Source organism: Podarcis muralis, chromosome 5 (assembly GCF_964188315.1).
Source record: "Podarcis muralis chromosome 5, rPodMur119.hap1.1, whole genome shotgun sequence".
In the NCBI taxonomy this organism is placed as follows: domain Eukaryota; kingdom Metazoa; phylum Chordata; class Lepidosauria; order Squamata; family Lacertidae; genus Podarcis; species Podarcis muralis.
The window spans coordinates 86,236,395-86,259,399 of NC_135659.1; the positions used below are offsets into that span (position 1 = coordinate 86,236,395).

Sequence of the window (23,005 nt, forward strand, 5' to 3'; positions counted from 1 at the left end):
TTTATTATTTTATTTTATTTTATTTTATTTTATTTTACTAATGAACTCTTGAAAAGAACTAAAATGCTTATCAACCTTGGGTTTTACAGACTGCTGTTTAGGGCCAGCACTTCCATTAGGCAGAGTGAGGCAGATTCCCCGGATGGATGATTTTGAGCGTCACAAAGGGACAGCAAATTGTTAATTATTTAGTCTATTTTCCTTTTCTACCAGGGAAAGGAAGAGGCTTGTGGGATTTTCTGTTTCAGGTGCCAAAATAACTGAGCGAGGCTTTGGTATTGTACACCTTCCTGTTCTGCTTCAGGCAACTAAATGTTTTGGGGCAGCCCCATCACTGTTGCAACAGGCTTCAGGGGATGCCTTCTGGCTTTTCGGGGGAACAGACAGCCAGGTAGGAAGGAACAGGGCTCGTGTTGTGAGAATACACAGCTCAGCCAGAAGGTCTGCTCACTACAACTAGAGCTGTCATTAAAAAATAAATAAAAACAAAAACAAAATTTAGTATGTCTAGGCAAGTCCTAACCTGAGCACATGGTTTGCATGCAGAAATCCTCAGGATCTCTGGCTAGCATCTCTGATTGAAAAGATCAGGTAGAAGGTGATGGGAAAGACTTTTCGCTGGAGACCCTGGATTGCTAATGCCAGACAGAGCAGATAGTAGTAACTGCTAACTGAACTAACAATCTGAGTTGGTATAACAAACCCCTTCCCGATGTTGCTGCTGACAGGGGCGTCTTACCCATAGAGGTTAGTGATACAGGGCGCCTGGGCGCCAAGTTCTGGAGGGCGCCAGGGAAGAGGCGGAGGCTGGACGCAGCACCTCCCAGCATCAGCTCACCGCCCTCGCCCTCCTCCGCCATGCCGCACCACGCCCGGAGCCTCCGCCTGCCGTGGCCACCATGGCACAAAGCGGCCAGCTGAGCCGGGAGCTGCCACGTCCAGCCTGTCTCTTACCCGCCGGAGGAGCTGCCCTCCAGCTGCTGCCCGCCTCCTCCAGCCCCACAAAGCTGGGCATGTTGCCGGCAGCACCGTCCTAAAAAAGATCGGCAACTCTAGGAAAGGGGGGGGCACCGGAGGGATCTTCGCACCACTGTGCCAGATATGCTTAAGACGGCCCCGGCTGCTGACTTAAAAATGCATCATTCTAATAATGAATATATAGATATACTACAGGCTAAGGTGACTCTCCTTTTAGAATTAAGCCTCAAACATGGAATCATATAATTCCATGTTGGAAGGGACCCAGGGGCCATCTAGTCCAACCCCCTGCAATGCAGGAATCTCAACTAAAACATCTATGGCAGATGGTCATTCAATCCTTGCTTTAAAATCTCCATTGTAGGAAAGTCCACCACCTTTTGAGGGAGTCTGTTCCGTTGTCAAACAGCTCCTACTGTCAGAAAGTTCTTCCTAATGCTTTGTCTCCAACTCCTTTCTTGTAACTTGAATCCATTGGTTCAGGTCCTACCCTCCAGAGCAGGAGAAAACAAGCTTGCTCCACCTTCCACATGACAGCTCTTCAGATATTGGAAGGTGGCTATTGTATCTTCCAGGGAGTCCTTTAATGCAGTTCACCACAACCACCTGAGGTCAAAAAAACCACAGTACTCCTAGATACCAGCTCAGTCTCATAGGGCTGTTGTGAGTCTAAAATGAATGGTGCAGAGGGAACATTGAAAGGGCAACATAAAATATATTTCCTGTTCATCAGGATACTCTGTGCCGGGAATGCAGTGTGTGGAACACAGTGCTTTAATTCTTCCAGAGCAGCAAAAAAGCTTGAGCTGGGTTTCCCCAAGGGCAGTCTTGGATTTATTTTCCTAAGGGCTTTGTGTGTGTGCTTCTCCTGCTCAACCTGTATTTGCTGTACCTAAAAACAGCATTATGTGTTGGCTGCTGAAGGTCTTCATTTACTTCCTCATTCCTAACCTGAACTTCATCTGTTGCCATAGGCAGTGCCTTCTGTTTTGATCAAATCTCTGTCATGGGTGCCTCCCAGCCAAAGGAATACACACGGCAGATAGTTAACTCTTTATTGTCAAATGAGGACAACTACAGTGGTTTCTATAGCTCCGAACACCCATACACACCAGTCTAGCATCCAGGAGTTAGTCCCTGGTCTGCCCTCTATGGAGCAGTTGCAGCAACCAGCCTTCCACCAGCTTATGTACCTCCCCCTGACAGACTGCTCACACACATTTTGGACTCACAGCTGTCCATGGAGGCACAGGTCAGTTCTGTATCCAGGGTAGCTGTCTACCAGCTCCATCTGGTACGCAGGCTGAGACCCTACCTGCCCATGGACCGTCTTGTCAGAGTGGTGCATGCTCTGGTTATCTCCCACTTGGACTACTGCAATGCGCTCTACATGACCCAGAAACTACAAGTAATCCAGAATGCAGCAGCTAGAGTGGTGACTGGGAGCAGCCGCCGAGACCATATAACACCAGTCCTGAAGGACCTACATTGGCTCCCAGTACCTTTCCGAGCACAATTCAAAGTGTTGGTGTTGACCTTTAAAGCCCTAAACGGCCTCAGCCCAGTATACTTGAAGGAGCATCTCCACCCGCATCGTTCTGCCCCAACACTGAGGTCCAGCACCGAGGGTCGTCTGGTGTTTCCCTCACTGCGAGAAGCTAAGCTACAGGGCCTTCTCAGTAGTGGCGCCCGCCCCGTGGAACGCCCTCCCATCAGATGTCAAAGGAAAAAACAACTACCTGACATTTAGAAGACATCTGAAGGCAGCCCTGTCAGCCCTGTTCAGGGAAGTTTTTAATGTGTGACATTTTAATATATTTTTAATCTTTGTTGGAAGCCACCCAGAGTGACTGGGGAAACCCAGCCAGATGGGCAGGGTACAAATAATAAATTACTATTACATGTGTGGAAGCTGTCTCTGTTCTTCCCTCTTCAATCCCCTCCTGGTTCAGGGATGCAGGAGGAGGTGGGGAAGCACCTGGCCCCTCACTTGCACGGCCTGCCTCTTCCTCCTCTTCTTACGACCAATCCTCTGCTCCGTACTCCAGCTCTGAAGCTTCCCCTGCCTCTGTTTCTTGCCTCCTGGCTGGTACAGGTCTCCACAAATCACTGGCCCCCTCTGCTGGGTCAGACTCCAACCCCCCTGCCCCCGGTGCACACTTGTCAGTGTCCTTCCAGTCCCTGACACTCATGCACAGCTAAGGCGGAAGAAGGGAAGGCTTTCAAGACAGAGTTATATTTGACATCTTTTCTATAACAGTCAGGGTTTAATGTCTTGCAGCACAAGCCAAACCCAAGATCCGCTCAAGTCAATGTAGATTCTGCCAGCTTCCTAAACTTAGTATTGCAAGGTTTACCTGTAGATTGCATCATTCATATATTTATCAATTATATTTTGTTGTTCTCCAGTAGGGCAAATTGTCCCAGCAACAGCCATCACCTGCCTTGTCTCTTTCTTTACAACCAGTCCATAGGATAGTACTGTCTGTCAGACGTCCCCTCCTTAGTGTCAGTCTTGCTCTTGCAGAACTCAACAGGGAGAATGGCGCCAAAATCAGGAATAGTTGGCTCCACCAGGATCATGGGCTCTTCTACTTCTGAGCTCCCTGTCTTCTGCCCTACCATTCCCAATAGCCATCACCCCCAGTGCTTGTTCTCCATGTTGAAAGAGGACTCTTTCTTTCTATGCTTCCATAGAACTGGTGGTTACTGTTGATTATAAAATGTTTGCTTAAAATAGCATTGATAGATGGTGGCTACTAACTTTAGTTTGCACCCAGTTTGCTTGGATGAGTGCTAGAAAAGAAGAGATGAACTGCTGCCAGACTTCAGTCCAGGCAAATACATCTGGGAGGTGGTTGTTATGAGAAACATCCCACAGTAGAAATAAGCTGAAGGGTTATGTGGCTGAGCTGCCCTATTAGAAAGAGCAATCCTTGTTTCAAAGGCACGTCATGCGACTCTTTCCCACACTGCCACCTCCTCTAGGCATCATTTATGCAAACAGCCAAAAAGGGGTGGGGAGGGAGGTTTGGAGGAGAGAGAGGTGTCTGGACTGTTTTATTTTTGTTTCCTGATTCCAGTGAGGAAAAACAAAGCTCAGCTAACAAGGATCAGATGGGGAGCCTACATGTACTGAAGCAAATACATATTGCAAAAAGAGGGGGGGGAGAGAAAATCCATCAGTCAGCCCTGGCTAATAGGTACTTGCTGCGATACCAGTTCAGTGACACTGTGGGTCTCCAAGGACGGCAATATCACAAGGAAGGCTGGCAATGGACCACGCACCAAATAAAGCAGAGGTTTTGCATTGAACTTCAGCACACAAAGAAGTGGAAAGCAATACATTTAGCAGTTATGGATCTCCTGGGCAGGATAAAGAGGCAGGTCAAGAAACATTTACAGGAGGAGAGAGAGTGTGAAGGGCGGCGGGAACATCCTCCCACTCTTTGGGTTTGCTGTACTTAAATGCCACAGTTCAGCAGCCGAGCTCCAAATGGGATAATCAATGACTCAGATCTCGGCTTTACCATTTCAGAATGCAGGTTGGGGATCACACTACTGGATTTCATCTCTATACAAAAATAAATAGGAAGCTGACATGTCAGGAAGAACCTTTGTTCTTTCTTTCTTTCTTTTTACTTTAGTGGAGGAGCAAGCATTCAATCACTTTGCCACCAAAGTCATGAAGTAGGGTGGCCACTTATGTTTTGCTAAAAAAAAGTATACAGATTTCATAAAATATGCATATGACCATTTCTATGTCTAGCTGCAAATTTAGAAACAAATGGAAATGCAGTCCCTCTTATCATAGTGGGAAAAACGGTAGCTGGCTTGCTCTCCAGCTGCAGCTACAAATATCCATGGTATCTCTTACTGTTTTTTGTCTTTAAACCAGCCCTGGACTGGGTGGCCCTTCTGAGGGAATAGTCTTTGAAACATACAACTGTCCTCTATCAGCCCTTCAAGTAGAGAACAGCCCTCTGTAAAGATGAGCACATGGACAACCTACAGATGGGCTCCATTCAGATTAGCAAGCCACAAGTTGTGAAGGTCTATATCTTCTACTGGGGTGGGGTGGGGTATAGAGACGCACTTTCCACCCAAGGGCTGGATTTGAATCCAGCCAATCTTTTGAGGGCCACATTCCAACAGTAGGAAGGGCAAAGGGGGGAGAGATGAAACATCCATACATGCAACATTCCAGGCAAATCAAAGCTGCAATCAGAATATAGACCATGTTCTACATTAGACGTGGCAGCTCTAGCCAGTATGGCCATCGGTCATGGATGATGGGAACCGCAGTCCCACAACATCAGGAGGTCCACAGGCTCCCCATTTCTGCCCTAGAAAATGTATGCACATTTATCTGGAAGCAAGTCCCTCTATTCAGAAGACTTGTATAGAATTGTGCTGTGAGTCCCATTTACTTTAATGGGAAATATAGACATCATATCTTACATTTTACACACACACACACACACACACGTTTGTCTTGTCAATGAAAATGTAGTTTGAAAGTTCATCCATGTGTGCAATTAAATTATGATCCAATTTTCCCCAGAGAATCTTGAGAACTACAGCTTATCCCTCATAGAGCTACAATTCCCAATGCCTTTAACAAGCTACAGTTCCCATGATTCTCTGAATAATAATAATAATAATAATTTATTATTTATACCCCGCCCATCTGGCTGGGCCTCCCCAGCCACTCTGGGCGGCTTCCATAAAAACCAAAAATACAGTAAAATCACATGTTAAAAACTTCCCTGAACAGGGCTGCCTTAAGATGTCTTCTGAATGTTAGGTAGTTGTTTATCGCTTTGACATCTGCTGGAAGGGCGTTCCACAGGGCGGGCGCCACTACCGAGAAGGCCCTCTGCCTGGTTCCCTGTAGCTTTGCTTCTCGCAATGAGGGAACCGCCAGAAGGCCCTCGGCGCTGGACCTCAGCGTCCGGGCAGAATGATGGGGGTGGAGACGCTCCTTCAGGTATACTGGACCGAGGCCGTTTAGGGCTTTAAAGGTCAGCACCAACACTTTGAATTGTGCTCGGAAATGTACTGGGAGCCAATGCAGGTCTTTCAAGACCGGTGTTATATGGTCTCGGCGGCCGCCCCCAGTCACCAGTCTAGCTGCCGCATTCTGGATTAATTGTAGTTTCCGAGTCACCTTCAAAGGTAGCCCCACGTAGAGTGCATTGCAGTAGTCCAAGCGGGAGATAACCAGAGCATGCACCACTCTGGCGAGACAGTCCGCAGGCAGATAGGGTCTCAGCCTACGTACCAGATGGAGCTGGTAAACAGCTGCCCTGGACACAGATTTGACCTGTGCCTCCATGGACAGCTGTGAGTCCAAAATGACTCCCAGGCTGCGCACCTGGTCCTTCAGGGGCACAGTTACCCCATTCAGGACCAGGGAATCCTCCACACCTGCCCGCCTCCTGTCCCCCAAAAACAGTACTTCTGTCTTGTCAGGATTCAATCTCAATCTGTTAGCCGCCATCCATCCTCCAACCGCCTCCAGACACTCACGCAGGACCTTCACCGCCTTCACTGGTTCTGATTTAAAAGAGAGGTAGAGCTGGGTATCATCGGCATACTGATGAACACCCAGCCCAAACCTCCTGATGATCTCTCCCAGCGGCTGCATGTAAATGTTGAAAAGCATGGGGGAGAGGACAGAACCCTGAGGCACCCCACAAGTGAGAGCCCAGGGGTCTGAACACTCATCCCCCACCACCACTTTCTGAACACGGCCCAGGAGGAAGGAGCGGAACCACTGTATGACAGTGCCCCCAGCTCCCAGCCCCTCAAGACGGTCCAGAAGGATGCTATGGTCGATGGTATCAAACGCCGCTGAGAGATCCAGCAGAACTAGGAAACAGCTCTCACCTTTGTCCCTAGCCCGCCGGAGATCATCAACCAGTGCGACCAAGGCAGTTTCAGTCCCAAGGACACAATGTGCTGTCAATATACTTTTAAGGAATGACATGTGTGTATGTGTGACCGCATTATGCATTACAGCTTGAGGATGATCAAATCAGAGGGATATTATTGTGCATCACGTTTGAATAAAGAAGGGGCGGGGGGGGGGAAGAACCTGGCATTTAATTATTTAAATTATTGTGTGTGTCTTGTTTAAATGTAGAATAAACTTTTGGCAGAGCTCGTGAGAATGAATATGGAAAGCCAACAGAGACATCTAGTGGACAAGGCATTCCATACCATTTTAGATAATAATAAAAAAAATCACTCAAGATGGCCACTTTTTAAATAAAAAAAAATAGGAATCCTGTTACTTTAACGTTGCAGTGCTAAAGATAATCACCAGTGCTTCACAGCATAACCCTAACCATGAATAAAGTTGCAGTAGCTTCAGTGGAAATTACTCCCAAGCATGTGTTCATTGATATTTTTGCAAGTTCAGATTTGTTTTCTCCCCTTTTAACACTGTGGCATGGCAAACTGCAGTTTCTGAAATTCCCTCTAGTACACAGCTGGGGAGCCTGTGGACTCCAATGCCCAGCAGTCCCCAGACAACATGGCTCAATGGTCAGGGACCAAGGCTTTTTAAAGGCTCTCTCACCTCTCCTTGGAGGGAGTGACCTCTGGCTTTTTCTTATCAATGAGAGCCAGACTTAGTTTGCCATGCAGGCCAAGTATCCCAGGTGGGCCTTCTAAGTACCCCTTTGTATTTGGATAAAACTGGAAGGAGACACCCCAGCTTAGATAAGTGTTAGGGTCAGGAGACCAGGGTCCTGTGTGACAAGCAGTACTTTATCACTGGAGGCAATACAACCCGATTCTTTCAGCAAAATCAGAGTTCCGTTTTCCTGCTGCAGGTAAGACTGCCACTTCCCCTTCTGTCTGTTCATTCAAGAAGCCCAAGATCTCACCAAGTAGAATCATAGAATTATAGAATTGGAAGGGATACAAAGAGCCATGTAGTCCAACCCCCTTGAGTGCAGGAATCACAGCTACCCCCAAATTATTTCCCCCATTTCATTCATTTTTTGCTTTCAAACCTAAGCCTGCATTTTTATCTATGTAGTTGGTCTGTACCATTGTTGTTGTTGTTGTTGTTACAGATTTCTTGGTTTACAAAAGTATGTGCAATATCTCTTTTTTCAAGTTGCTTTTTCTACAGATCAGTTTCATTTGTTGAGACATTAGTGTTACATTAGGAAGAAAAGGGGGAAGAGGTGGGGGAGAGCATGGTGAATGGGGGTGGAGTCGGATGGCGATGTTTCTATTTTACTTAATGTATGTGTGGGGTTTTGTGTCAGCGTCGCTTGTGCGGGTTCTCTTTACTATTCACTTGTGTTCCTTTGGTGGTGAGAGAGGTTGGGGTTGGCCTAGGGTATGGTTATTTGTTTGGGATTGGCTGTGGTAAACTTTGTTTTCATGTGTGAGTGGGGTGGGCGGGTGTTTTTGTATCAGGTTAGCCATATTGATTTGTATGCTGTCAGGGGATTCTTGTCATTGTCTTGTTGGGCTGTGTATGTTATAAAGAGGAGCCATACCAGGGTGAAGTCATCTTCTTCTATTTGTCCCCATGTCAGTTTCAGTTTATTGGTTAGTTCTTCTAATAAGACTGTTCCCCCTACTATTTGATACCAATGGTCCATGCTTACTCCTGACAGGTCTCTCCAGTGTCTGGCTATAATGTTTCTAGCTGCTGAGAGTACCTGTGTTATGCGCTCTTTGTGCTGTATGTGGGCATTATCTTAGAAGATGTTTAGTAGGGCCAGTTCTGGGGTGACTTCTAACACTTGCTTAGTTATTTTGCATATTTCTTTTATGATTGCTGTCCAGAAGAGTTGGATTTGGGGGCATTCCCACCACATGTGGAAGTATGTGCCTGTGGAGGTGCATCCTCTCCAGCATTTTGGTGAGGTTCCTGGACGTATTAGTGCTAGTTCCCATGGTGTTAGGTATCATCTGTAAGTGAGTTTCAGAGTGAGTTCTTTCCTTTTCACTGATACGGATTTAAAGGGAGGTTTAGACCACATTCTGGTCCATTGGATGGGGTTAATCTCATAGCCTATGTTGTCCTCCCACTGTTTTTTTTTATCATGTCTAGGGGGCCTGTGGGATATTGGAGTAGTATTTTATATGTTGCAGATACCATCCCTTTGTCATGTCCCTTTGTTGTTAGGAGGAGGTTTTCGGAGGTTGTCAAGGGCCTAATTGCTGCTAATTTTACTACTGGATTGTTTAAGAGGGCATGCAATTGGTAATGTGTTAGCCAGGGCATTTGGGTGTCTCCTAGTTTGTATTTTATTTCTTGTGTTGATAAGGGTTTGTTGTTTTTTGTAGAAGTCTGCTAGGCGGTATAAGCCTTTGGCCTGCCAGGTTTTTATCTGGAGGTTTTGTGCTGTGTGGTGGAATAGTAGGTGGTGTGCCAGGGGATGAGGTTGGGGACAGTTTACCTTCTTTTTCTTTCCATGCTTTGAGCACAGTCTGTGTAAACCTGTTTGTTGTTGTGGGGATTTTTCTTAGTTGGTTTGGGAGGAATGGGTATGTTGTGATGGAGGACTTAGTTGGTCTGTAGAAGTCCTCGCCTTCTCTGCCCCCTGTGTTCCTACTCTTGTGGGTCTAACGCAGTGACTATATTCTCCATTCCCAGGAAGTTGTCCTTTAAAATAACTGTGAAAGCCAGAAGATGGCACCAAACCCTTCTTTACTGTCATTAGAACTGGTGTGAAAACTGAGCTGACAGAGTAGGAGGAGGGCAGAGTCTGAGACTAAGACATTTAAACCACAGTGTCTTCAGATGATTGCAGACATTTAGGGATGGTGCCAAAGCTCCTTGGCAGAGTTATTGCTTTGCATGAAGAAATGAACCCTCTGTAACATTAATTTCCATCAGCAAACCATTCTGGACTATTAACCAGCAATTTGCCTAAAAATGAAATTATCAGCCAGAAGGAAACTATAAAACATAAAAGGAGCCCTGCTGGATCCAAGGAAGCAGTAAAGGTAAAAGTACCACCTGGCTGGTTGTTAGAAAAACAATAGGAGATGAGTTGTGGGCGAGCTGAGCTGAAAGCAGGCTGAAAGCTGGGACACAGGCTCAGGCTCGGTTTGTGCTGGAATCCAAGGGAGAAGCAAGACCTTCTGGGGTGTTGATGCAGTGAGCCCCTTATGTTCAGGTTGTATATAAACCATATATACTAAAGACACCACAGTCTCAGGTGACCTCAATTCCAAGGGAACCAAACTCTGGGTAAATGCCTGGAACCCCTGGAATCTCGCCGCTTGGACGCTGGGTCTCCTCAGCCCTGTTTGCTTCCCCTTCTTGGCAGAGTGAATTCTCTTCTCTAAAGCTTTAGGATTTAGGATTATACTATTAATGTCCTTGGAGGGTATGTAAATCTAATAGCCCTCTATCAAAAGAAGATTGTCCATGCCAAAGCGCCACTGAAATCCATTAAATTAATTGTGACTAACTTGTCTCATTGTATGTTACAGGACCTAAGAGTGACTGGTCTTTTTTGGATAAAAGCCATTGGATTTAAGCAGGGCCATTTAACAATTGATTTCTGCATACTTATTCCTTGATTGGAAGCTACAAAAGTGTGTTTTTGTGTGAGAGAGCTGTTTACGCGCCTTGTTTGTTTATGGGGTTTTTTAATGATTTGACGATTGAATTGTGTTGTTGTTTAAAATGATAGGAAATCCAATATGTGTTTAAAAATTAAATGTGATGGCTGTCAGCACACAGAAACTATTCCTTTTGGGGAGGAAGGGATTAAAGGGTTGAATATAAATGCCTTAACCTGCTCCACCGCCACCCATAAAATTACTCTCCACCATTCCAAGGCTACGATAGACACTTACTTTGCAAACATGAAATCGATGGAGCTTAATTCTGAATTAACATTGTATCTGCCTCGCGATACAATGAAGGAGTGTGCCTTACGGGCGGGAAGTCAAACTGTTGGAATGCAAATTTAACGAAGCAATCCAAACCCCCTTTGGATTGGGGTGGGGTGGAATTAGAAGGCATGGAGGTGTCCCTCCGCCAAGCCCAGGCAGTTCCAGTCAGCTGCCCATCAGTTACCACCTATGGGATGATGCTGGCTCAAAGTTTCCCCTTCCATCTACCAAACATACAGGCCTTTCTGAGAGGAGAAAGGAACTGTCAAGAGCTCGTCCTACTCTCGACTAGGACCCTGGCAGAGACACATGCCCAACTGACATGTTCCCTCCCTCCTGGTCGATCGTTCGGGAGCTTCAAAAGCTTTCAGCTGCCGCGAGGACCCTTTTGGCCCAAAGATGGAAAGTACAAGATATACCAACTATACAGGAGTGGCAGGCGAAGTTGACAGAATATGCAGAACTTGCCAAACTGTCAGGGAGGATCCGGGACCAGGGAGATCAAAGATACCAAAATAACTGGAGTAAATTTATTGAATATTTAAAGAAGAATTGTAAAGAGGTCAAGACACTAGCAGGATTGACATAATACCTCCAATGTATAATAGTACTAATTTGAGAATGATGTGTGTGATGGAAAGAGGATAAATATACCAGTTGTGGGGAGGGAGGCGGGTCGTGACTCGGCAGAGTCAAAGGAAATGTATGGTGCTATTACAATTTGTTGGAAAAGAATATGTAAGGAAAACAATAAAAATTCACTTGGGGAAAAAAAAAGCTTTCTTCAGCCCAAACATCACAGTGACCGATGCTAACAGACATCGGCAAACTTAGGGATCCGCAGAGTCTTCGCAGTTGTGTAACAGACCTCAGCAACTCAGCATTTTGGCTAATCTACTTTTATTTACATATAAACACACACAGAGTACTGCCACATGGCTCCCTCTCTCTCTAGCATAAGACAGCAAAGAGAAAAAGAACAAAGCACAATAGTCCCACTTCACGGAACACAGTAACACAGACATCCTGTCTCCATCACTTCCCACTCTGTGGAGTCAAAACATATACTGTCATGTGATAGACAAAAATCCCATGACTGCAATCATGGAGCAGGAATTCTAACAGGGACCAGGGGCTGTGGTAGCCCAAGAGCCATTAAATCCCAAGCCTTCCCCGCTGCCATCATGTGATGGCATCAGGCCTAACCTGGGTCCAGTCACAGGCTGGCACAGCAGTCTCTCTGCCTGCCACCTGCCACTGCAGCCACCATATGTGGCAGGGCTATGGGCACAGCAGTGGTCTCACCAAGCTGAGGGGGCGAGTTAGGATTGCTCCCTTCATAAATACATGTTACAGGAGTTACAGAGTTGTTGCTTCACTCCCGGTTCCACATGACATTAGATATTGCCCCGCCCTCATAGCTGACAGCCAATGAAAAGGTGGAAATGGGACAAACTAGGTTCTTCTCAAAGTAGACCTATTAAAATGAATAGACCTAAGTACATGTCCATTACCTTCAGTATGTCTACTCTGAGTACGACTAGCACTGAATAACACCTGTTGGGTTTACTTAGATTGATGAGGGTGATGGGTCAAGAATCCTAGAGTTGTACCAGCTCTTTATACAATCTTCGTTTTTCTTTCGTTTCAGATTTTTCCACTTTTGGCGTGTGAAGAAATGAAAAAATATGTTTCTCCTTGGCTTTTCTCAAGAGCATTGTTGTTTCGTAGCAACAAGTTGGAATTTCTGCCCTGGGGGGGGAAATGCAATGGAGTATTTTGTCCAAGACAGTTTGCCTTAACTGTAATTACAGAGACCATCAATGGCCAAGGCTGAGGTGACATCTCAGAAGAAAAACCACGAGAGATATCCAAGGAGCTGACGCCATGTAGACAAGAAGTGTTGGAGTGATACAGATGAGATGCACTGAACAGCCTTGAGATGAGGACTATTTTTGTTATTAAAAAAAATGCTTCTTGAGAGTTTGTGAAGAAAATGATCATAGCAGTGTGGGGGAAATAATAACAAAGCATTCAGCAGGGAATGATACAGAAAGCTTTGACATAATGAGCGGTTAATGAGCAACAGAGCAATCCTAACTCTGGCCAGGGAGCAGAAAGGCAGAAGCAGGGGAGCCATTGTCACATCTGAAGTCTTGCCTCTTATGCCAACCATGGCAGAAGAGGGCAGGGGAAAGCTTTGTTGACAAATTCTGCTGCACCAGCTTCTAGGTGGTGCAGCCATGATGCCTGAATCTGGCCCCATGCCAGGAGCTAGACTGCCTTAGGATCCAGGGGAACCTATGGTTGGCCTAGCTCTACTCTCGCTCCCATACCATTCCTTTTCTGAGCGATTCTGGGCCACGTTTTCTGCAGCTGCAGTGGGCGGCCTCCCTAGTGGCAGGGTGCCCTCTGCTGGTGGAGGCCAGAAACGCATAGGGATGTCTACTCCATGGGTAGGCAAACTAAGGTTTGGGGGGCAGATCTGGCCCAATCGCCTTCTAAATCTGGCCCGCGGATGGTACAAGAATCAGTGTGGTTTTACATGAGTAGAATGTGCCCTTTTATTTTAAATCATCTCTGGGTTATTTGTAGGGCCTGCCTGGTGTTTTTACATGAGTAGAATGTGTGCTTTTATTTAAAATGCATCTCTGGGTTATTTGTGGAGCATAGGAATTCGTTCATTATTTTTTTCTTCAAAATATAGTCCGCCCCGCCCCCCAACAAGGTCTGAGAGAGTTTGCTGACCCCTGGTCTACTCTACGGGTTCCCCAAGTGGGTGCTGCTGCCTGCGGGCCGCAGGGAGATTAACTAGTGAAGCACTAAGAAGACAAGGGTTGGCAGGGGATGCTTGAAGTGTAAATGACTATCATATTTTGAAAAGCTAGCATCACTGGATCAAGTTCATTGGTGGCGCTGTGGGGTAAAACCTCAGCGCCTAGGACTTGCCGATCGCATGGTCGGCGGTTCGAATCCCCGCGGCGGGGTGAGCTCCTGTCGTTCGGTCCCAGCGCCTGCCAACCTAGCAGTTCGAAAGCACCTCCGGGTGCAAGTAGATAAATAGGGACCGCTTACCAGCGGGAAGGTAAACGGCGTTCCGTGTGCTGCACTAGCTCGCCAGATGCAGCTTGTCACACTGGCCACGTGACCCGGAAGTGTCTGCAGACAGCGCTGGCCCCCGGCCTATAGCGTGAGATGGGCGCACAACCCTAGAGTCTGGCAAGACTGGCCCATACGGGCAGGGGTACCTTTACCTTTACCTTTAAACTAAATAGTTAAAATTGGATTTCAAATAAATTGTTGTTGTTGTTTAGTCGTTTAGTCGTGTCCGACTCTTCGTGACCCCATGGACCAGAGCACGCCAGGCACCCCTGTCTTCCACTGCCTCCCGCAGTTTGGTCAGACTCATGTTTGTAGCTTCGAGGACACTGTCCAATAAATTAGTCATTACTAATAAGGTAGGGGATGAGTTTATGGAACCAATGGGGGGGGGTAGCCTAAAAACCTTTTGGACCTCTGCTCTATTCTATTCTAACCTCTTCCAGCAAGATGGATTAGGAGTTAAGACTGCATCTTTAGTTTACTGCTCTGATACATGTATCCTTGGACTGGCAAAATGTGATGCATTATTCCTCCTGGAAATCTGGCAACCACTCACAGCTTTTTGGAATGAAAAAACAACAGTGAGGAGTGAATGTTGTCACAAATGCACTTTAAATGTAGATTAATTATACACCCAGAACCTGTAATTTTTCTTCTCAGCTATATTTGAATGTTTTTCTCGGTTGTCATGTAATAGACTAATGACAGGATTTTTTAAAAAAGCGTACATATTATCTTTCTGATCTGCAGAGGGCACCAAATAGTTTTGCAACAGAGACTTGGAGCAATGGGAATTGTAACTGTCAGTCAAAGAGGTACTTGCTCTCCAATGGTCATTGTGAGACACAGAAGATTAAGTAGGAGTGTTTTCCCTCCATGTATGAATGTATAAAACCCAATGCTCTTTTACTGTTTCTGCCCTTCTTCTCTCAGATGAATCAGGAAGAGATGCTGTGAAGTGCTTTTTAAATCTCCGCTCCAACCGCAGTCCCAGGACATGGGAGCATATCACAAGGACAGTCACTTTAAATTCAACAGGTGAATCATAAAGGGAGCTATTGTTGCCATGATTTCAACTTTCATAAATTTCTGTACCATTTGCTGTTTCATCTGATTTCACTGAAAGAGGGGGCTTTTCTTCCCCCAGCAATCCCCCAGCTGGTGGATTGAATGAAGAGGACTTTTCCCCAATCAAGTCTTCCTTGATCTCATTCGATAAAGAGCACTAGAGCAATTCTGAACGATTCTCTCTTTTTACAGATGCTGTTTCCATAACCGCTTGCAAAGCTGAACACCGTCCCTTAACGATGAACACGACGGTACGCTGGGCTCTAACTTTTCAGCCTGTGTTGGTTAATGCCTCTGAAGAGTTCAACGATTCGGTCCTTCTCGGCAGCAGGAGCGACAATGGATTCTGCGAAAAGGTGTTCATTAAAGCCGAGGTCTTCTTGACCCTGGGGATCATCAGCCTTCTGGAGAACATCCTCGTCATCCTTGCTGTGATCAAAAACGGCAACCTGCATTCCCCCATGTACTTTTTCCTCTGTAGCCTGGCTGCAGCAGACATACTGGTGAGTATGTCCAATGCCCTGGAAACCATCATGATTGCCATCCTGAGCAATGGCTACCTCATCATGGAGGACCGCTTCATCCAACATATGGACAATGTCTTTGACTCAATGATCTGCATCTCTTTGGTTGCCTCCATATGCAACCTTTTGGTCATAGCCATCGACAGGTACATTACCATTTTCTATGCACTCCGCTACCACAGCATCATGACCGTGAAGAAAGCCCTGGCTCTCATTGGGGTCATCTGGGTCGCCTGCATCTTTTGCGGCATCATGTTCATTGTCTACTACGAGAGCAAAACTGTCATTGTCTGCCTCATCACCATGTTCTTCACCATGCTTTTCCTCATGGCCTCGCTGTACGTCCACATGTTTCTGTTTGCGCGCCTGCACGTCAAGCGCATCGCAGCCCTCCCGGTGGACGGAGCCCCCCACCAGCACACCTGTATGAAAGGGGCGGTCACAATCACTATTCTCCTCGGGGTCTTTGTTGTCTGCTGGGCTCCTTTCTTCCTTCATCTCATTCTGATCATCTCCTGCCCAACCAACCCACACTGTGTTTGCTACACCTCACATTTCAACACATACCTGGTCCTTATCATGTGCAACTCGGTCATCGATCCTCTCATTTATGCCTTCCGGAGCTTGGAGATGCGAAAGACGTTCAAGGAAATATTCTGCTGCTGTTACGGCATAGGCTCAGGACAGTGCATGCTCTGAAGTGCTCACCTTCTGCTGTCTACGAAGGCATTAGGTGGCTAGCTTTGAGGCAAAAATCCTAAATACTGTCTGAAAGTGTCATTGCTGACATCTGAAGGCAGCCCTGTTTAGGGAAGCTTTTAATGTTTGATGTATCACAGTATTTTAATATTCTTTTGGAAGCCGCCCAGAGTGGCTGGGGAAACCCAGCCAGATGGGCGGGGTATAAATAATAAATTATTATTATTACTAAGAATGATAAAGGGGAAAGGCTTAAGGACTGAGGGTAATAGGGGGAGAGCTATGATTTCCTCGCTGCTGCCACCTTTCAGTTTTTAAAAACTAAATGGCAAAAGAGTACATTAATGCAGTATGCTTGCACTTTTGTAGGGATCACAGAATTGCAGTACTTGAGAGGAACTGGTGTAAATTACAGTATGCCAGCTCCTGTGCTTCTCACTGTTGCATATAATAAAATTTCAGCAGATATACTTTCTCATGTTGTGTGACACTGCAGGCACTTGGCAAGTTGCACCTGACAAGGACCTCCCATCTATGAAACCTCTAACATTGGCTGAAAGTATGGCTATCCTAGCTACACATACTGGGGGGGGGGGGGAGCTCCTTTGAACACAGTAAGACTTGGTTTTAAAAAGATGTACAGAACTGTGTGACATGGCTGCAGTCCCATGAACATTACATAAGGGTAAATATTACTCTTTATGCAAAAGAGTAAACCTGATTAGGATTACACTGTAAATAATATCCTTTTTACTACGTGCTAGTAAATCATAGTAGTTGTTGCTGCTGCTGCTTTTTCAGTGCATGCCATCAGCACTGTGCTAAAGGTCTTATCTGGAGCAGGCTGTATGATGAATGCCACACTTTTTTTGCCAGACGGACGAAATGCTAGCAAGTCACAGAACTGCTGTTGGAAAAGACTTTAGATACTCATCCTTGTGTTCTCAGAACAAACATGAGAAAGATACAGTCAGGTGACAGCTTTCATTGCCTGCAAACATTCTAATTCCTTAAAGGATACCAGCAAATCTGAGATCACATGTTTTTCCTAAGAGTGTATTCTATTGCTGTTCCATTAGAGAGAGAGAAAAAACCCACAGTTCTTTTCTAGCTTCTTGGATGGTGTGTTCGCTAAGCTTTCCCTGACAGTAGACTTGTTCAAAGAGTGAACACCTGTTTATTTGTACAGCTCAACTCTTTTATTGTATACATATTGTTGTACACAGGCCTGCTATTTTGTGGCATGTAAATAATATAATTTAATAAATAAATTATTGTGCACACAGGTACATGGACTGTACACTCATTGAAGGTTACATGTGAATAAGGTTACATGTAGGATCATGCAGCTCATCTATTTGTGTACACAGAAGGCTTGTACACAATGAACACAGGCACAAGCTGTCTACATGTATGCAAATGTCTGTGTGACAGAGTGCACACTTGTTCAGCTCAGCTATTTTGTACACAGGTACGCAAATTGTACACTGGTTGGATGCAATGTGTGAACACCCCGACTTAAACAAAATGCACACTTGTTGGATGTAATATAGTTGTCTTTTAAAGGTTATGAGTAAAGGGGTAAAAGGTAAAGGAGCCTGAACAGTTAAGTCCAGTCAAAGAGGACTATGGGATGTGGCACTCATCTCACATTTCAGGCCAAGGGAACTGGCATTTTTCGACAGACAGCTTTCTGGGTCATGTGGTCAGCATGACTAAACTGCTTCTGGTGCAACGGGACACTGTGACGGAAGCCAGAGCGCATAGAAACACTGTTTACCTTCCCACCGCTGTAGTACCTATTTATCTACTTGCACTGGTATGCTTTCGAACTGCTAGGTTGGCAGAAGCTGGGACAGGGCAACAGGAGCTCACCACCATCATGCATATTCAAACCGCCAACCTTCTGATCAGCAAACCCAAGAGGCTCAGTAGTTTAGACCGCAGCGCCACCCGCGTCCCAAGGGATATGAGTAGCAACCCCCAGTAAGGATTGAAAATGCTGTCCCTTTAGCTGCTTGTTCTCTGTAACAAAGTGCAGGAACAAATCCATGCTACCATGAAGGAGCGTCTCCACCCCCCATCCAGTCCGGACGCTGAGGTCCAGCTCCAAGGGCCTTCTGGTGGTTCCCTCACTGTGAGAAGCGAGGTTGCACTGAACCAGGCAGAGGGCCTTCTTGGTAGTGGCGCCTGCCCTGTGAAACGCCCTCCTATCAGATGTCAAGGAAATAAACAACTACCTGACTTTTAGAAGACATCTGAAGGCAGCCCTCTTTAGGAAAGTGTTTAATATAATATGTTTTGTCATATTTTTAATATTCTGTTGAGAGCCTCCCAGAATGGCTGGTGAAACCCAGCCAGATGGGCAGGGTATTAATAATAATAAGTTATTATTATTACCGAATACTTTCTGCCCCCACAAGCATATGATAAGTGTAGCATAGGAACAAAGGAATCTACCTCATACTGAGCCAGATCCAGTGGTCCATCTATCTCTATATTATCTACATGGATTGAAAGAGAGGAGCCTTCCTAGCCCTACCTGGAGATGCCAGGGATGAAACCTGGAACCTTCTATGTGCAAGACAAATGCTCTACAACTGAGCTATGGCCCTTCTCTAGAGGTCATTTTTGTACCTCTTCTGGACAACCTGTTCTATGTTCCCCATCTTTATATAAAACGTAATTGTAATGTTTAAGACAATGCATTCTCGGGACACCAACTGCATAGAGTTGCTCCTAGAGAGAACTGATGCACAGCTGATTCTATAATCAGCCCCACCTTCCTACCTCCTGAGGTGGTGGGGGGGATAATTTTATGTTTTCAAATTAGAAGAAAACCCTAAGAACACTGTGATGGAAGCACAGAAATGCCATTTACCTTCCCACCGCAGTGGTACCTATTTATCTACTTGCACTGGTGTACTTTTGAACTGTTAGGTTGGCAGGAGCTGGTACAGAGCAATGGGAGCTCACCCCGTAATGGGGATTCGAACTGCCGACCTTCTGATCAGCAAGCCCAAGAGGCTCAGTGGTTTAGACCACAGCGCCACCCACATCCCATACTGTGGGTTGTATTCAATTTTAGTTAGGGAAGCTTTTAATATTTGATGAATTGTTGTATTTTAATATTTTGTTGGAAGCCACCCAGAGTGGCTGGGGAAACCCAGCCAGATGGGTGGGGTATAAATAATAAAATAGTATTATTATTACTCACATTAGACCCACTGAAATTAATAGGCATGACAAACTTATCTTTATTAACTGCCATGAGTCTCCACTGAGTGAAACTTAGTTGGAATCAACTGTATTAATTTAACATTTTTATAAACCATTTCACAGCCAGAAACATAGGAGCCAACTCCTAGGGGCTGAGGTCCCTTTGCCGCCCCCCCCCCCACTAAAATATTTAAAGGGGCTGCCCTCCCAAAGTTAATGAACATTGCCATTCAACTGGTCATGTCATGTGATCGGTTATGTGGGGCATTATTATTATTTTCATAAATTCAATACTTCAGAGGGAAAGCCCACTCAAACATCTACAGTAGCTACTTAAATGATAAGAGGCTAGGTACCTGACTAATTACCCGGTACCGTATTTTTTGCTCTATAAGACTCACTTTTTCCCTCCTAAAAAGTAAGGGGAAATGTGTGTGCGTCTTATGGAGCGAATGCAGGCTGCGCAGCTATCCCAGAAGCCAGAACAGCAAGAGGGATTGCTGCTTTCACTGCGCAGCGATCCCTCTTGCTGTTCTGGCTTCTGAGATTCAGAATATTATTTTTTTCTTGTTTTCCTCCTCCAAAAACTAGGTGCGTCTTGTGGTCTGGTGCATCTTATAGAGCGAAGCTGCAACACTAAAAACCCTGTTGCTAGTGTAAATTAAGCGCACCTATGGAGCATGTGGTGGTACTCTCAGCAGTGCTTCTTTATTTAACAGAATTTATATGCCGCGTAAACACAGATAACCTCTGAAGAGCACATTTGTGAGGCAGAGATCTATGGGGCAAGGTTTGGATAGCAGTTTCTTGTGTGGCATCAGCCTAATACTATCGAGTATCGGGTTCCACAAATGCTGGGGGCATCAATATCACTGTTTGGGGAAGGGCTGCAATTCTGTAGTAGACCACATGCTTTGATTGCAAACTGTGTTCAATCATCAGCATCTCCAGGTAGGACTGGAAAAGGCCTGTCTGCAACTCTGGAGAGCAGCTCATGGAGGATAAACAAGGCTTCTTTGACAATCTGAGCTCCGTATGTCCCCGTTCTTAAGATTCTTTATTGCGATCCTGCTTGCTATATGCTCTGCTGGAACCCGATTGCATTTGGGGGAGTTGTCATTTTAATAACATATTTGTGGCATTCATTCCACTTGTACTTGATGTTCTCTGAAGCTCCTCTGCTGGAAAAAAGAAGACGCAATGAACTCTTGAATAAAACTGCTCTGAAATTACCTGCCAACGGTTCTGTGCTTCATATACAACATTAATGGGCATGAGCTCGATAATTGACAAGTCATTCTAGTGTGCAGGAAAAGTTTCCAGCAAGGGGTAGCTGCTATTACATTCCCCCTACAGGAAAGTCAATTATAGTTATATTGGCTCTTGAGAGACCCTTACCTGGTTTGTGATTCTTAAAAACCTTTCACCACATTCCTTTCGCAATTGCTCTTACTCTCTGAAAATGTTCTTCATGAACATAGAAATTACAAATTCCTCAGAAATGGAGGTTGCTTATAACTCAAAGAGCTGTGTAGCTCTTAAGACGAAACTACATGTTGCATTAAATGTGATCATGTAATTTATGTATATGGGAGTTTTAGCAGTCATGTGGGAGGGGAAATGATCTTGGGATCACAGCACATAAGGAAGAGGGTTAACCCTTTCCCCCATGAGGCAGTCCAGGGTAGAATCTACACACATATATACAGCGCTGTGAAAATGCTTTTTCAAAAAAAAGTTTTGAAAAATACATTGAATTTTGCATAGCTTACTGTCACATTTGTATATTGCACTTTACAACACATTTAAAATGTTTTATTTGCAGCTGAATAACTGAGTCCCTGTGGCGCTGTGGGTTAAACCACAGAGCCTAGGACTTGCCGATCAGAAGGTCAGCAGTGACATCACTGACAGGGTGGGCTCCTGTTGCTCGTTCCCTACTTCTGCCAACCTAGCAGTTCGAAAGCACGTCAAAGTGCAAGTAGATAAATAGGTACCGCTCCTGCGGGAAGGTAAATGGCGTTTCCGTGTGCTGCTCTGGCATTTCCGCGCGCTGCTCTGGTTCGCCAGAAGCGGCTTAGTCATGCTGGCCACATGACCCAGAAGCTGTACGCTGGCTCCCTTGGCCAAAAAGCGAGATGAGCGCCGCAACCCCAGAGTCAGTCAAGACTGGACCTAATGGTCAGGGGTCTCTTTACCTTTACCTAACTGAGTCCCTGGTGAAAAAATCACACATGCACAGAAGATGCTCCTCATTCAAGAAGAAAAACTGTCCTTACCAAGGCAAATAGCAGCTAGTGAGGGCAATTTTCATTGAAACCATGCCTCTGGGGAAGAAAAATTTAATCATCCCTTCCTGCCCACCATAGTCCCAATGCTTAACAACCCCACCCCCCTCCTCAGCATGGCTTAGCAGCTGGAGGGGAGCAGGGACCCACACAACCAGATGCATTCAATGGGCTCTGGAATTGCAGGGGCCCGAACTTAGCTGTGATTCCTGCATTGCAAGGGTAGATGGCCCTTTGGGTTGCTTTTCAACTCTACCATTCTGTGATTCTAAGTTCCAGTGCATGGGTGTGGAACCTCAGGGCCAGGGGTCAAATGTATCCCTCCAGGCCCTTCCAAGTGGCCCTTGGGACTCTGGCCAGGCTATGACCCCTGCCAAGGCTATACTACTTGCTCACCCTGCTCCCCACCCTCCTCGCATGCTTTTCTTTGTTCTTGAGCTGTTCTTGAAAGACATTATACTGTTATGGGCAGTGCTATTTTTCTAGAAAAAGAGGTGCCAGAACTCACTGTGAAAAGTTCCCTCGTTCTTTTAGAATGGCAATGGATCCTACATGTGAGTTCTGATGAGTTCTGGCTGGGGGGGAGCCCTGGTTATGGGTTAGTTGGGGAACAGAGATTCTCTAGGTCCTTGGGTGCCAAATTTCCCCCTCTAGATTATTGGGTGCCAGGGTTTAATGAGAGCTGAAAGTCTGGGCTTGTTTTTCTGAGGGGCAGGAAGATGATATCATTAAGCCATCTACAAGATAAAAGGCTCTAAGGTGAGGGGAAGCTTGCTAGGGAAACGAGGGCATGATGTCACACAGAGGTTTTTTGGCAAGGTGTTCTGGGAACAAGGAGAAGGAAGCAAAGAGAATTCCATGCAGAATTCCAATGCAGAGGAGTTCTGCACCAAGAGACTGGGAGCCATGACTGACTGTTAAAGGTAAAGGTAAAGGTAAAGGTACCCCTGCCCGTACGGGCCAGTCTTGACAGACTCTAGGGTTGTGCGCCCATCTCACTCAAGAGGCCAGGGGCCAGCGCTGTCCGGAGACACTTCTGGGTCACGTGGCCAGCGTGACATCGCTGCTCTGGCGAGCCAGAGCCGCACACGGAAACGCCGTTTACCTTCCCGCTAGTAAGCGGTCCCTATTTATCTACTTGCACCCGGGGGTGCTTTCGAACTGCTAGGTTGGCAGGCGCTGGGACCGAACAACGGGAGCGCACCCCACCGCGGGGATTCGAACCGCCGACCTTTCGATCGGCAA

General features: G+C 46.0%; 2 protein-coding genes across 2 annotated transcripts in view; one reads left to right on the plus strand and one right to left on the minus strand.

The window, feature by feature from the left end:
- LOC114599940 (formin-F-like) overlaps positions 1-23,005 on the minus strand; it is a 134,392-nt gene that overhangs the window by 77,138 nt on the left and 34,249 nt on the right. The window lies entirely within an intron of this gene.
- On the plus strand, positions 14,644-16,333 carry MC3R (melanocortin 3 receptor). Its single transcript, XM_028735243.2, has 2 exons — positions 14,644-15,000; positions 15,223-16,333. The coding sequence occupies exons 1-2, from the start codon at positions 14,847-14,849 to the stop codon at positions 16,251-16,253; spliced, it is 1,185 nt and encodes a 394-aa protein (XP_028591076.2). The 5' UTR covers positions 14,644-14,846; the 3' UTR covers positions 16,254-16,333.

Excerpts from the sequence above, each read along its gene's own strand:
- MC3R (XM_028735243.2), top strand. The coding sequence starts at position 14,847 with ATGTATAAAACCCAATGCTCTTTTACTGTTTCTGCCCTTCTTCTCTCA. Across the intron at positions 15,001-15,222 it reads AGTCACTTTAAATTCAACAG|ATGCTGTTTCCATAACCGCT; the intron begins GTGAATCATAAA and ends CTCTTTTTACAG.